The sequence below is a fragment of the Branchiostoma floridae genome, chromosome 5 (genome assembly GCF_000003815.2).
Source record: "Branchiostoma floridae strain S238N-H82 chromosome 5, Bfl_VNyyK, whole genome shotgun sequence".
In the NCBI taxonomy this organism is placed as follows: domain Eukaryota; kingdom Metazoa; phylum Chordata; class Leptocardii; order Amphioxiformes; family Branchiostomatidae; genus Branchiostoma; species Branchiostoma floridae.
In genome coordinates, this window is record NC_049983.1 from 13,430,675 (window position 1) to 13,446,774 (window position 16,100).

General features: G+C 38.8%; 3 protein-coding genes across 3 annotated transcripts in view; 1 reads left to right on the plus strand and 2 right to left on the minus strand.

The window, feature by feature from the left end:
* Positions 1-1,661, minus strand: part of LOC118415713 (reelin-like) — a 46,322-nt gene extending 44,661 nt beyond the window's left edge. The window contains exon 1 of the mRNA XM_035820465.1: positions 1,100-1,661. The gene's annotated coding sequence lies outside the window, so the exon portion shown is untranslated. The remainder of the gene's footprint in view (positions 1-1,099) is intronic.
* Positions 1,662-7,218: 5,557 nt separating this feature from the next.
* On the minus strand, positions 7,219-15,115 carry LOC118416627 (origin recognition complex subunit 5-like). The gene is made up of 15 exons (XM_035821783.1): positions 15,026-15,115; positions 14,416-14,565; positions 13,928-14,020; positions 13,493-13,696; positions 12,888-12,962; positions 11,268-11,379; positions 10,872-11,002; positions 10,551-10,599; positions 10,287-10,377; positions 10,025-10,089; positions 9,501-9,613; positions 8,965-9,015; positions 8,467-8,577; positions 7,942-8,054; positions 7,219-7,682 (listed from the first exon to the last, which is right to left on the minus strand). The coding sequence occupies exons 2-15, from the start codon at positions 14,530-14,532 to the stop codon at positions 7,637-7,639; spliced, it is 1,371 nt and encodes a 456-aa protein (XP_035677676.1). The 5' UTR covers positions 14,533-14,565; positions 15,026-15,115; the 3' UTR covers positions 7,219-7,636.
* A 252-nt stretch (positions 15,116-15,367) lies between these two features.
* LOC118415844 (LHFPL tetraspan subfamily member 3 protein-like) overlaps positions 15,368-16,100 on the plus strand; it is a 12,176-nt gene continuing 11,443 nt past the window's right edge. Inside the window, exon 1 of the mRNA XM_035820699.1 lies at positions 15,368-15,802. The gene's annotated coding sequence lies outside the window, so the exon portion shown is untranslated. The remainder of the gene's footprint in view (positions 15,803-16,100) is intronic.

Consider the following 16,100-nt stretch of genomic DNA (forward strand, 5'->3'; position numbering starts at 1 on the left):
GCTGCATGTAACATGGTTCACTTGTCACTGATCTTGTTCCCTTTTATTTTGTCAACACAACAAGATTGGATTTTGGACATCACATGATCCATCATCCAAACGGAAAGACACACTGACCTTACTGTGACACAACTGAGCCTGTGTCTATCTGCCAAGCAGTTACTGTATTCACCAAAATCAAACTGATAGCCATATTCACATACAAGTCAATGACTGCCAATAATAGTGTTTTTTTATTGGCAAACATAATTATTGGCAAGCACTTTGTTTTGCTTATCTTGTGATGAGATACTAGTATATCATCAACCAAAATAATTGCATAGTGTGTGTTATCTGAATGTTGATAAAGTTGCTAGGATTGCATCAAAAAGTCTCTCACATTGATCATACATTACAATAAAAAAAATATCATGTTTCACCCCAAATTAGAGCATTATATTCAGAATTTTGTGGTTGCCTTATAGCCTGGTGTGGAACAGTACACCCATTGTAGTTTAAAACATGCGAACTATTTTCCTAGTGAAAGTCGCCATCTATATGTATCATAAACAAATGTAGCTTTCTAATGACGAAACTTTCCAAGCTGTCCACAGCTCATTAGGTCCGACCTCCCACAAGCTGAGTGATTGTGTACAAGAGCACTGGTTAACCACCAAAGGTCTGTGCTAAGTGGTGCGGAATGTGCTAACACTATTTCTCCCAACTTTGCAACTATTTCAAAACAAACAATGGGAAATTTGCCCTACATTAGTTAACTAATAGGCAATCCCTAGCCAGTTACATACTGTATAACATGTAGTGCCTTTCAACAGCTAATTGGCCCCTTAACTAATCTTATAATAAATGATTTCAGAGAACATCCTATATTAAAGTAAAAAGAAATGATAGTTACGTATAAACGGTTCTATAATTGCAGAAAATTATTGTCAAAGGCGTAGTTTTTGTTACAAGAGAACCATTCAATTTCATTCACAATTTGGTTATACACATGTATGACTCAGGTAAAAACAACACCAACAGGAACACCATCATCCTTTCTTCAAAGAAAGGCTTGGCCTCTTCAGGTGAACAAAAGACAGAACAATCATATCCGTCTTACCTGCATGGACTGTTGTGTAACTTCCTCAGATCATACAACACTACATGTACATGTATGTGAGCAGCATGCCACACACTGGGGAATATTAAACAATGTACTACAGGTAACAGGCTCAGAGCTGTTAAACTGTCTTCTCTGAAAGACTCATGGTAAATGAAAGTTTGCTATCTCTTAATAGATCTGGTTATCTCGCCTTCTCTGGTTTGTTTGATGAGCAAATAATCAAACGAATTAGAGGAAAGCAATATCACCTGGGTTAGCGGTGTTTAACTCCAGATGCTGGTTTGCACACTGCATCCATACAGGTGAGAAAACTATGCAGGTCTCCAGCGTTGACATGGGGCTGATCAGGTAACCCAGGTGTGAAAACCACACAGAAGGTGGGAGATGTGTTGTGGACCAGGCAGCGGAAGTGAGGAGTGTTGTCTGTTAACACAGGTCTGCCCACCCTCACCTGTCCGTGGGGACAGGCATAGCTGTGGTGCAAAGGTAATGGTGCATGCTGCCATGCCCCTACAGCAGTTATGACAGCTAACATATTTCCTGTGTCCTTTCATGGTCATCTCAGATGGCACCTTCAACATCTGTGGCTGACAAGCAAGACCACTGGATGTTAAGCTTACAATAATTGGCATTCTGTGACTGGGACTGAAAAATCTTATACAGTAAGTATAATGATGGCCATAATGTAACTTAAATTTAAGGATAAAGCAGAAAGATTTGCATTGATTTAGTGTGCAGTGCAGTGATAAAACTTTTTCCTTGCCAATGGCAAATTGTTTGACAGCTTAAAGCATGGGTTTAAAGGTCACTGTACATGATATTTGCCAATATCAAAAGAATACAATTATTACACTAAGTCTATGGTGTAGGCGGGACTTCATCAATTTGGATATGAAACGTATCACTTTCTATTTTAAGAGGTCTTCAAGGCTCAGCTGCCCAAAGAAGGCCACTTATGGTAACCCAGGTGCATTTACAGGATCTCAAGTGGATACTCAGTCATTGATCAAAGGCCAGCAAAACTTCATTGAAGCAGAACTTTCTAATTATGTTCTCCTGACAGTGAGTTAGGTGAGACACAGTTAGAGTTAAGACCCAGTCACATAAATCAACATGTAACCCTTTCACCCAATACATTGCACCAGCACGTTCTGCTAATGATGTGTAAAATGATCCCTGAAAGTCTGTCTGCATGACGTTATTACATAAGGTAGAAATAATGTCTGAGTTAAACTCAGAGATTGAACTCAGAATGCTTTGCCTTGCTAACAAGGTTTGGGGGTCAACCAGGCATTTGAGTTTTGACTACATATTATCAAATAGTAGCCTCCTGCCAAGAATAAAAAGACTGCCAACTACTTGGATTCACTGTGCTACATTGTATAAAGTACACACATCATAGTTGGCACACTGTTATGTCTGGAAAGGCGTTTGTTCCACAAGTCTGCCATTTACAAGCACTTCAGATATCTACAAAGCTCTTTATAACTCAAGGAATATTGCTTTCTGTCAGGGTACAACAATACAGGGTCACATTTGTACAGGAGCTACACGTACATGTACACTTAGTGTCCGTGTTATCAGACTGTTTAAGCACAAACAACTGTATACGACTCCTCTTGAACAACCTATGGTAGGAATGTTTGGCATGAATTGTAACAAAGGCTAAACTACATGGAACGGAGTCAGTAAACACTTGAGACAAACTTTTCTAGATCCTTATCTTGTCAGCACTTCTCAATATTGTTGGAGCTCTGTTCTGGTTGACAACATAATCTCCAAGCAGATCCTACAATGGCTTAAGATGGTACCAAACTGGCCAATGAGTGTAGTCAGCCAAAAGGTGTCCATTTGCCATGTAGCGAAACACACTCCTAAGCCGCCTTCACTCCTCTGCTAGCTTTTGATACTAATTTATGCTACCGTAGGATCTGCTTGGAGATTATGACAAGGAAAGGAACAGATTGTTTATCAACTGAACTCTTCCCTGAATTGATTAACTAGCCCTTCCATAGTTAACATATATTTAATTTGTAGCGATAAAACAAGTAAAAGTTACATCTATTGGTACATGGAAGGATATAGGTACATGCACCTACTCTTTGATAAATTGACCTTGTTAGGTTTTATTGTCATTGAACAAAAGGTAACTGAAAAGTCAACTTTTAGGAATCATGATGCTCTCTTTTACAGTTAGCTATCTTCTCCAAGTGAACCAACCAAACAATCTAGCCAGTTTGAGACTATCCTGAACTTTCAACCAACCCATGTTCAATCTGACATTACACACTCCCCTCAAAAACACACATATTGTAAGAGGTCTGACATTTAACAGGATTTTACTATGGTCAATATTGACTGATGAAAGCCATATAGGATTAAGTAACTGAAAACTTTTTTTAGATATTTAGGCCATGTTGATTTGATTATATGGATGACATCCTCTGGGAACTCCAAAACTGATGCGAGCGAGCGAATAAAAAAAAGTTTGGCCAAAAAAAAAGTTGCCTCCAGTATGAAATCAAAGTGGCCAGGAAGGTTGAACATAGGACTAAACACACATAGTATGGTATACCAACAGTTAGGTGTAGGGACCAGTACATTATACGGGTGCAAGACATTATTTTCTTCTTGGAATAATCCGAAAAAAACAGACCTGGCCAAGAAGACAACAAGAGTGAAGTCGAGTAGAGTTTATAGTCAATTGTACCAGGTTTCTACAGTCAAAGGTACAGAGACAGTTAGCCTTTATTACTTTTTGCCAGTTTGCCAGTGGGAGTCCAATAATCCACCAGACAGATTCCTTTGTAGCAAAACTGACCAATTACCATTGTTTTGAGCATTGTCAGTTCTCAAGTTTCCACAATCAGGTCCAGGTTCAGATCCGAACCTGAAAATGATCCTCTGGACCTGAACGGGACCTGAATTTTCTGTACTGGTACCCACCCCTACCAACAGTAGATTTTTTTCTTTCTGTCCTTTCACATCTTATTCTTTGACTTTAGATTTATTTTGGCATTCTATAGCATTAGACTATGATTAGTTATCTGTTTTCTGATACTTTTTTTTCAATCTACGGAATATTTTTGCTCATTTTACAGCTGCTTTGCACAATTTATTGTGTGGTCAAAAACTTCTTTTTTTTTTTGGAAACGGCCGAAAATTGGTGCGAGCGCGGATGTCATCCATATAATCAAATCAACATGGCCTTATTTAGATTAGGAACAACTGCCTTCATCAGAAGAGCACAAAATGGGATGACTAGTAGTTTTGTAAGGACTGACAAAGCTGTTGTAGTGTAACAGTCCCACCCATCCAGCAGTCCTGATAAGCAGTGTAGGGCTGCAGGTTTGTCTCCCAGTCACATCATCCATTAGGCCGAGAGAATGACAACTTATTCTCTCACCATGGGTGAAGGGGAGGTCTGTGTGTGGACCATGAGTAGGTCACCTGATTAATGATAAAGCAGTAACCTTTTCAACCCTCATTGCCAGTGACACACATTTATGCTTATTGCAATGTGACGGAAATGATAGAAGATACAGAAAAATAATCTCAGAGGTGATATATCTGTTGACACAATTTTAGATTGAAAGGAGGAGAATTGTTTACAACCTGGTTGAAAGGCTAACTAAACACCAGCACTCCCTGTTGTGTTTGGAAATCCCTGCAGTCATGCAAAGATGGAAGTTTATCTTGTTCAGTCTTTGCTAAACAAGATACAGTCCAAACATACGGCTCCCAAAAGATGAACTTGATTACTAGCAAATTCTGTGTAATCAATGGACAACCAAAGGATGTCACAAGGATTTTGGACAGTATATTTATAGTTCCCTCTTTCAACAAAGGCTAAAAGGAGGATTTAGAACACAAGCTTCATGACCGACTGACAAACAAAGATCAAAAGAGCTCAAATAAAGGGAAGAGAGTACGCTATATAGCTGTTTATCTTGAATGACATGGTAGTGTCACTGTACTGCATGTACATGTACATATATACAAGACAGTTAAGTAAAACTTTGACATACAGTCAAACCTGGATTTAGCAACTATGCAGGGGACTAAGGAAAATGGTTGCTGAGGACAGGTGGTTGCTGATGACAGGGTGGGGTTAACTAGTAAAAAAGGATGGGACTGTTTTAATGTGACTTGTGGCTGAAGGCTTTTCCTTTGCCAGGTGATTGCTTGAAGAGGTTTGACTGTATCTGATGCGAAATAATCAAGATGGGCAAGTCTTATAAAAGGACAATTGTCGTTCTCGTATCAATGCCTTCGTTCTGCAACTCCATTCCTGCAATGAACACTTTCCCCCCTCACTTTCTGACAGCCTTCTATCAGCTGATTAGAACTATTCATAATAAGCTTACAATGTGACAATGAGGCAGATAACGGAAGGTTTTCCTTTAAATCAACTTTTAGCAATCCCCAAGATTTAATTAAATGACTGGAAAAACAAAGGCTTTTCTTCCCAACCTGAGTTCAAACCAAATTAACTTAAATATCATTTGCCTTAGGAATATGTTTTACCACCATTCTTTCTAAGCCAAGTAGAAGTCATGGTGTCAAAAATACATTTTCTGTCAAGGACTTAAAGGCCACTGACTAAGTGACTTGAACCTGACACCATGGAATCACACTGCACTTGTCTCGAAGAAAGCACCTTTTCCTGTGGAAGGACACTGCTACAACTGTTTTCCAAGAGAAACAATCACCATGCAAGTGTTTTAAGTTACAACATCGAGATATGAATTTCATTTTCATCCAAATGTAAAGAGCTAATACAGGACTCAAGGCTTTCATAAGGCCTACCAAAAACCGCATCCCCCAAAAGCTATTAGGAATACCCATTATGATGCTATCATAGCACATTTGTATCAACCATTTGACTCTAGTGGACCTAATCCAATACCTATCTTAAATTTCTATTTAGTTGATTCTATGGCAAAATAGAACTGTCTTTTCTATATTTGAGCTTTGATTCTCAAGACAAGAACAATTGTCTTACCTTTGGAAACTAGTGCCCTGTAAGAGTCACATGTGGAAGAGATGAGGACAGATTTGTCCCTTACATAAGCACCAATAGGATGTCCTGTGCCTTATCCCAACTGGTATGCCCTGGAGGAAATGGTTGCACAGGATTAGAGTTGAGGAGACAAAACAACTCCAGCAAGCAAGACCTTGATTTGACTTTCTGTCAGTTGGAAAAGCATATGACAATCAATTAGCTGTAACAGTTAACTTGGCTTTCTTGAGTTTCACACTTTTGGCAGGAGTTAAAAGACCCAAGAGGCATGAATTAAGAGGCACGGAAATTGATGATGGCAAGGAAGATAAGCTTACCTTGTTAAATCTCCTGTGCCCTGCATGCACTCAAGCAAATGTAGAAGTCCTCACAGTAGTCAAAATGTGCAAAATAGCTAACAGATTTGTAGCTGTATGATACATGTATATGTACTTTACAGTTGTCAAGCCGAGGAATAAGAAATCTTTGTTTGTAGGCTTTTCTGTTTCCTATCTTTCACCAAACTGCTAGGTAAAATCTTCCAAGGTTCAACAACATTTCTGAACAAGCAAAGAGACTGCAAGATTGTGCAAAGTACATAAACAAGCTCAAGAACTTCAATACAGACCTTGGGTCACAAAGTTAATCAAACCTCCTGGTTTACACCATGTTGTTAGTGTAGGATGAATGAGTGTGATTTGCGGGATTGGAAGTCGTGGATACCTCACGTAGGGGATTGTAAAAGGGTTGACTAATCCTTGCCACACAGGCTTGAGAACATATGAGCTCAGCATTATGTAGTTAACAAGGTGTGAGGTCCTGAGGAACAATCCTGCAGCACATCATCAAGTTCTGAAATTGACCATAGCTGATCTTTGCCCATAAAGATTAGGAATGTGCAGTGATTTCATGCAGATTGTAACATAAGTCAGTGGGAAGTTGAAGGTTCTTGACATGGGATTACATTTCAATACTTAACAAGGTGTGAGGTCCTAATGAATGATGTCAGAGGAAAAAGTTCTATCTTGTTCTACAAGTACAACATGTACATAATACACTAGATGTCTGATGTACTTATAAAGTCACATGAAGTAATTGACACATGCTACTTTTTCCATGAGTGAGAAAATACCATTTTTATTCCTTAATATATTTCATTACTAAGTATATATGGATCAATACCTTGATGGCATTGTACATGGTTACACTCAAAAGCAGATGTTCACTATAGTATGATGTACCCTTGAGCTTTCATCCAAAAGATGCAGAAGTACATGACTCTCAGTCATATTCTCAACATAATCATTGGTAAACTACATTTACATCTTATATTTATTTCGATTTGACATTTCATGGTTTTCATTGAGTTCATGATGTGAAAGAAATCTTCATGCACCTGAGGTTAAACACTTGATTGTGACTTTTCTACAACAGCCTAGACAGACATACATTGGCCCACTGTCGTCACATTTCTGCACTTGATGGTTGTTAGTAACATCATGCTTCTGGACAGTCAGTTGTGGCTTTGTAGTTTAAACGAAATCATACAGATACCTGATGATGTCAAAGTTTACAGTCCTGTAAAAAAAAAGCAAAAAGATTATTGTATTGTATTGAAAGGCACAGTCACTGGAAGAGTTCTGGACAGATCCCAAAATTGCACTGAACTTACACTCTTCAGTTAGAGATACAATCTGAATGGAGTTCTTGTAAGACAGATATCCCTTTGCAAAAGAGCCTAGAAATAAGTAACTGTTTCTTTAATATGAAAAGAAAGCAAGTAACTAGGGATAGGTGCTAAGGAAGGCAAAAATCTGTTGTTGAGGATGTTGCTCACCTGGCTATAGACCTCATGAAGTCCAGCCCCACTGTACACTTGAATTTTGCCCCGTCCAGCTGGTCATCACTACCCACCTGGGTCATCAGGCGCAAGGTCACAAGGGAAGAGATCTATGGTGTCAAAGCACAGAGGAGTTACTAGTAGCAGGCAGACTGTATTCATTGCAATCTCATAAACAACCTGATTTCAAACTACTGGTAAGATACCTTTCAGTAACTCATCCAATCCCAACAAATTAATCTTTGAGCCGATGCTGATTTTGAAATATGTTACTGCACATTGCACCCACTACCAAAACCTCTCAGGAGTGAAACCTCCCATTAATGCAAACATATGATTAGATGTTGACAGTAGATACCACTTTCAAATTGACAAACTGGTTGTAAACTTACTTATCTCTTAGTTAACACACTAATTTTCAGAAAGTAAGATGTGCGCAGATGTTGGCAGTGGGTGTGACTTTGCTAAACAGCTTTCAAACCAGGTTCTCTATCACTAACTGATCTATTTCCAGGCACAAACCTGTGAGTAGATGTTGGCTGTAGGTGCGACCTTGCCCTCCACAATGCTGTAGAAAATGGCCATCAGCCTGTCTAGTGGGAAGGGTTTGGGACCCAACAACTGACTACTGGCCTGTAGGGAAAAATAGGAGAAGTTCAGTCCCTTGGCCTAAACTAGGCTATTATGTAGTGCTGATGATACTTTATATATAAAACGGTTATCCCTATTGTTTTGTAGCCCACGAATACCTTAATAGGAGTGTAAACATTGATTCATGGTGTGGAGGCAAAGGAGGGAGGTTTAGCTATAATCTTATGAAAATTATCTTCGTTGTTGGATATCATCCTTAACAACAAAGGAAGAAGTGAATGGCAAAACTACAGTCATGTGTAACAAATGTAAATTTAGTATGATACTATAAAATTTATTATATCCATGTAACTTTCTCTGTACTATCAAAAGTCTAACACAGCATGGATCAGTTGATGATTTTTAAAGATGTGAGTTATTCATACTGACCCTCTCATCTCTCTTCATCTGTTGTACAGTTTTCTTCATCTTCCCTGCATGCTGTATGAATGAACACCAAAGGGATGAAATATTAACCTATCACTGATCTGTAAAATTCAATGATACAGACTCTAAGATATCTAAGTACATGAATATCTATTTATAATTAGGTGAAACTTTCAACAGGAGCAGACAAGCCGAGGTGGTATACCGTAAAACACCAGGTTTCAGGGTATGGTTCAGGTAAAGGCATGAAGGTAAAGGCTCCAGAACCAATGAAGACATTGTGTCAAATGTAATGCCAACAGGCACACTGGCACTTTTTTCAACCTTCCTGGGGGTACATCAAGCCTTAAGTGATTGTTTTTCATGCACTTTATCAGGTTACCATGGAACATGTTAATGCAAAGAGTTAAAAATATTCCTAATCCATGAGCTATGTATGCTTACTGGGACCATCAATCACAAATAAATGAGACTCCAGTCAGGAACTCAGTGTGACTGCAGTACCGATACTGACCAATAGGTGGCACCCATGTACAGACCTTGAGGAAGAATCGCCTGTCTGTCCGAGCAGGGTTGTAAGATGCCAGGTAAGCAGCAATCAGCAGAAACTTGGAGTAGAACGGTAGCTCCATATTCACTTTGCCTGTTAGTGCTAAAGATATACAATTGTATATAAGTACATTAACTTAAGAACCCTAAAAAAAAAAGTAGCCTATCATATATTTTCTACTGGTTGTGGGATAAGGCAGCATGGAGAAGGTTGATATCTGTTAACAGAGTAAAGCTTTGGCTTTCAATTCTCTGATAAACTGATGGGATGACAAAAGGATGTGTAATTCTTTTCATTGCCTACTTAACATCTACACTTAATCTGTAATGATAGAGATCACATGCAATAGAAGTTACTGTATCAATACAAAAAAATGATTGAACCATTCACAAAAATTTGAAAAAAAAAGAACCATATAATGTTACTTGTACTGTTGTACATGCTGTTGTAACCTGTTTTGAGTTCTATTTTGTTCCAAATATTTGCTCACAAGTAGGTACTAGCTTAACATACTTTTGATATTTGCTGATGAAGACTCCTGTGTAGCAGCTCCCTCCTGCATCCTCTCCCACTGAGCACTGAAAAACAGTGTCAATATAATAATCATAACCTGTTGACACTAAATCATTGTGTTAAGTTCCTTTTGCTAGAGATTTGGACTATTGCTTGAATCTCAGGAAATGTCATTTTGCAAATGTTAAACAATACAACTATCTCATTTGATCTATGGAAGGTCTTTTTTTCCCAAAGCAACTAACAGATAGATGTTCCTCACCTTGACACCTCTCTAAGATAGACAGTTTGCAGAGCTTTCCTCAGATGTGGCTCAATGTTCCTCCACAACTTGTGAACATCTTCTTCAGTGGCTGAGAATCCAACAGAAAAAAACTTAAAGTCGCACAAAATCTCCATGTGCAGGTCTGCAAGTAAATAGTTCTACAAACATTCTGTACTATCGACTTCACTTTATTTCACAACTTTATACATGTACATGTACATGTACATCTTTTCATTTAGTAAAAGAACAAACCATACTAACCTTCTCCTTTTTTAATTGGTTCACAAAACTTTGGAAAGTTGAGTAGAGCCTGTAGAAGCAAATACATGTTTTAACGATTGAACAATCTGTCAATTTCTATTAAACAAGTTTTATAATTCTTATACACGTACATTACAATTCATTTCACATTGCTCCAGTCAGCTGGAATTCACAATTTTATGTAAATGCAGTATAAATTTCCTGAAAATATTACACCCTAAATTTTTAGCCATTCAGTAATGGAAGTCCATACAAAAAAAAATGATGTGTTCAGAGTAAGACTGAGATTAGACACATAGCATTCTTATGACTTTTACTTACAAGGTGCCTTATCTCATTCAGGTTCCTGCAGGCCATGTAGAACACACTAAGAACAATGTTGACATATGACATGTAGAAGTCCTTAGTATAACCAGTGGGACAATCTGATGACAAAATCTCCAACAATTCATCTGGAATGAGACAACATGTCAGGAAATTCAGTACATCAAAACAGTACGGATACTGTTTACATAAAACTACTTGTTCAACAAGAACATTATAGATGTTCAACTGATTAATGCAAACTATACTTAATTACTTTGGTCGATCTTCCGCTCGAACCAAACTTAAAAGCTGTCTAAACCAAACCAAACCAGACAAAACTATAACGTTACATACATGTATAATGTGACAAAGTTACGGAAGGAATGGTTATGATCGCCTCAGAAGCCCCACCTTTCGTATAATCTGGGAAGTGCAGCACCAGAGGTTCACACATCCCTGTCCCAGCTCGAAACTTCTCCCACACAATCTCTGTCAGCAGAACCACACACACATTACATCCAGTCTGCAAAATAAAAAATAGAATAGAAGCAGTGTTTCCGCCAGAGGGGCGTCCACCCGTCCAATGACGGTCTCATTTCGTTTTGGACGGCTTGAACGCAACCAGAGGCCGTCCTCATAAAAAAAATTGCGACCCACATTTTGCCGAGAAATCTGTACAAAGTTGATAAATGTAAACCGCAGTTTTGTGTTTTGTATTGAAGCTAGAGGCTTGGGACGCCGTCCACAGTCAGAAAGCCGCTCACTGTTTGTTTTGCTATTGTTATAGTTGTTGACAATGTGTGTCGGCGGCCTTTCGCATACGATAATCAAAACCCGTTTTTCAAGGCCTCAGTTACACGAATTTGCCCTGTCACATAATTCGCAAACTTGGCGGTAGGTCGATCTCGCTATAAGTATAACACTACAAACTAAACTTTGTTTAATTGGGAGAAATAAGACAGCACACTATTAAACTTTGTCTAGATTAACAACTTTAGTCTCTGTTTTCATCGTCAATCATCGTAAACAAAACAAAACACAATCAGATACATGTGCCCACCGGCCCGGGTGCTCGGCACGGGAAATCGACCTCGTTCAAGTTCGCTATCGGCAACACAGCGGAAAAATAAAGTGTTCACATAAGAGATGATGGACGTAAAAAACATCAAGTATAACTTTGGTTCCTTTTTATATGAGTTTTGAGCCCGAAAAATCTCCGAAAACGGCAGAAATTTTCGGGATAAATGTTGTTGTTGTTGTTGTTGTTGTTGCATCAAAAATGGCGGTCGGTAGTTGTTGTGTATCCTAGCCAATCACAGCGCTAGTTTCCCGTGACGTCGCTAGCTTTCCCAGATCTCGCGAGAAGTCACCACGTGAGATTGCGGGATTTCGGCCGCCATTACGCTCACTGTCGCCGATAGACGATGTTTTTCGTCATTTCTGAACGCAAATTTCTCGATCTATGGAAGGTTTTAGATGATTTATAAGTATACCACAACATAAAAGAGAATATATACAAATGCTATTTCTTTTTTGAAAGTCCAAGAACCGTTTCTAGAACTTTTTAAAAGTCGTAGTACCCGTTCGGTGCGGCATACCGGTACGCGGCCCAGATCATAACACTTCAGCACTGAACTTAATCGGACGTTAGTTGTTTTGTTTTTTCTTGCGACAGTTAACCATTAACTTTAATTTTCGCGATTTTACAATTAAATTTAATTTTCGCGGTTTTACAATGTTCGCGGTTTTGCAATTAAATTTAATTTTCGCGGTTTTCGCGCCCCAAGGTGGACGGCCTCCCAGCTGAGGTCTGGCGGAAACACTGAATAGAAGAGTAGCTATTCCTTTGAACTGAAACAGATATGCATGTAACAAAACATAATAAAACAAAATGTAGAACATAACATAGCAAAACTTCTGGCTCTCTAAAGTTTATTTGTAGCAGAAAAGTTTGTCTGCCTACGTCACAGACATAAATCCTATCAAATCCAGGCATGTGTGACATACCACTCTAAGAAATTACTAACGTACCAACTCCCCAAGCCTCAAAAAGGCAGGTAAGATGTTCATATCCATTTCCCTAAGCCTCTCTGCTTTGTCCAGTACCTATGAAGAAAATTAACAGATCATGAGTTCATGACATTCAAAATACATAGCTTCATATCTACATTCTAGATTTGCTATTGCTATAAAATACCCATTACCAGCATATCTGTTATTCAGGGCTCGAAATACTGGGTGCATGTGCACCCAGGTGCACCCAAAATTGAAGCTGTGCACCCAATTATTTTCTATGGGTGCACAGGGTGCACCCAACTATTTTCTTAGGTCTATGTATGTAAAGATATCAAAGTATACTAGTATAACAAGTTACATCATATTCCTGTGTTAGAAAGATAATAAAAAGGTCTGTCATGGTACTTGTTAAGAATTTGATAGCTTGTAACTAAGTTTTATTATTACTTTTAGGTTATTGCTTAAATTTAAGTGGTGCACCCAAAATTTTTTTGGTGCACCCAATTTTTAAAGCTGGGTGCACCAGTGCACCTAATCCCAAAAATGAATTTCGAGCCCTGGTTATTACTTCAAGAACTTTTAACATTCAAAAAGACAATGTTTAATATGAGCAATCTTACAATATACATAGTCTCTTCTTGTAGTTCTCGATCTTCAATGATGGTCCGTAATGTCTTGACAAAATCGTTCATGTTGTCACAGCGGCTGTAGTTTGTGTAGTCGTTGTCTGGGGCGGGTGTGACCAGAGCCACCTGGTTCAGGATGTGGTCGTATAGAAGACGGGAGGTGTAGCACTCCACACAGTTCACTAATGCATGGGGTAGCTGGGAACACATTACAAACAGTAGTGATGTTAGTCTTGGGTTGAAATGAAATAACAAGATGCAGGCCTCTAATGCACATTACTTGCTTATGGTGCACAGGTGCAGATAAGAAAAAGCAGACTAAATAACTACTTTGTAGACCATAAAATCAAAAACTGTACTGCTGTATGATCTCAACATCAGTATCACAATGCTAACCATAAGACAACACCAACATAAGGGAATAAATACCTTTAGGGTGTTAAGTATGCTGCTGATGACATGTGACTTGCCGGAACCTGTAGGACCATACAGGAACACCCTTGGGCAGCTCAGATGGTTATTCTGTGGGTAAACAACAACACATCTGGTAAACAATTTAAAGACAGTCTCTTGTTCAAGTTTGATGGGTGACAATCCATGCCAAATTCAGCTTGGAAAAGTACGAGAAAGCAATGCCTTCAAGTACCAGAGTTACCAACCCAAGACCAAGATGTTCAAAAATCTATTTTTCCCTAGAATTATCGTAGAGTGCAATAGTGGAACTTGTTGCCACCAAGTATAGTAAGTAAGTTGTCTGTTATAACATTTACAGGTACAAGTGCAGAAATGCTAGTTTAAGCATTTGCTATCCGGCTCTGAGACACAAAATCAACATCTTCTCGGTGCTACTGGATAGCAATTCCACAAGACAGATACATCTTTATGTATAGACTTCTCCTAGCATGTTTCATCCCTACCTGCCCAAACAGTGCCAGCAGTTGTGTGACCAGGTCATGACGACTGGGACAGCTGCTGTACAGGTCTGCTAGCTGTTCTGTGGGGTGGCCAAACACAGTGGGAGGACCTGCTGCCATGACAATGGCTATCAAATGTTGTTTTTTTAGTACCTGAAATATGAGTGCCAGAGACATTACATCTTTTTCCTTGTCTACCGAGTATTATCAGTATCATGTTAACATGAAAATTATGTCATTGTCAACAAATTGTGTTATTATGTTTCAGATACAAATTTTAAGTAACAAAATTACATTATGTGCATAATATTTGCCCAGTTGAGATAACCCTGTAAATTGTTTTCCCAATAAAGAGCATAACAGAAGTGCAATATCATGCATGTTAGAAGACATCTGAGCAACTTAAGCTAACTTTGTCAAGCATCTTTCTTCATCAACTATACAAATGACACGAGTGTGTTTTCCAGTCGCCCCCCTCCCCATCGATTATCCCACAAAAACACGACTTTGTAGCCCTCAGTTTTCACTAGATTCGCTATCAAACAACATCTAGCCAGACTTAAACACTAAACTTTCATGTAGGTTAGGGTCAGTCAACAAAGTTTGCACTTACTCGGCGAAATGACGGCGGCAAATGGAACAGAGAGGTCTTCCACGTTTGCTTTTTATCGTAAACCCGCCATTTGATTTTTCTAGGTCTACCATTGGTTTAGAAATTTGTAGAAGAAACCATTATACATGATACAATAGGAGTAATCTTAAATAAATCTATTTCAAATTCTTGAGTATTATTGATTAAATGTATCTTTTATTATACAAACAGATTACTAATAAATAATTTTAATTATTGTTAATTTATAATGTCATTTACTTCCTATTGATGGTATTCAGTCGGAATACCCCTAGGATACATTCAGTCAGAATACCCCATATAAAATAGACTATTCTGAGGTCATAGGTGACATTAGTTATTCTGACTCCAATTTCTCCGGGTCGTAGAGCATTCATGCTGAATATGGGTGGATTTTCATAACAATAGAGCGTACAGGCGGGCCTCGAGGGGGAAGGAGACGTGAAATTGTGCCTGGGAGTGACCTCTCGTTGTACCCGGGACAGTTTGGGCCCCACCTAGGCAACATTCCGGCGTTCACACGGCCATAAACAGGAACGGATAACGGCGTGCAGGTGGTGTTTGTGTTTGTTTACGGTGCAGGTGTGTCCGCTACTCGATACGTAAAGTACGTAAACAGATACAACGGAACTAAAGCAGTTTTAGAGAAGTGTAGAGTCCAATTTCCACAAAATCTACGGGGTCACCCTCGGTTGAGTGTCCGTTTACGGTGCGGTGCGCCAACCGGACCGTCCTGATACCGGACAACATTCAAACCAGGTGAGATGGAAACATTGGTGTAGGATTACAATCGCCATACCCGGCCCGCTCTTGATTTGTCCAGGCTTTATTTTCTAACGTAATTTAATACGTTTGATTAATGAAATGTTAAAGTTGCAATTGTAGTATACCCACCCCTGTTGTCAGTTATGTATATTCCAATTATTAGTATGAATATTCTAAAGTAAAGTTAAAAGGCTAAAAGATCACTGATGAAGGAGTAAAATTTAGCACTCCCAAGATCACAAGTGTTTGCTGATCCTATTGTAAAAATTTCTAGCTGTGACGTGTGCAAAGG

Coding starts and splice junctions, on each gene's coding strand:
- LOC118416627 (XM_035821783.1), bottom strand. CDS start 14,532: ATGGCAGCAGGTCCTCCCACTGTGTTTGGCCACCCCACAGAACAGCTA. Junction 12,963..13,492: donor AAGAAGAGACTATGTATATT/GTAAGATTGCTC, acceptor TTTTCTTCATAG/GTACTGGACAAAGCAGAGAG. Junction 10,378..10,550: donor ACCAATTAAAAAAGGAGAAG/GTTAGTATGGTT, acceptor TTGGATTCTCAG/CCACTGAAGAAGATGTTCAC.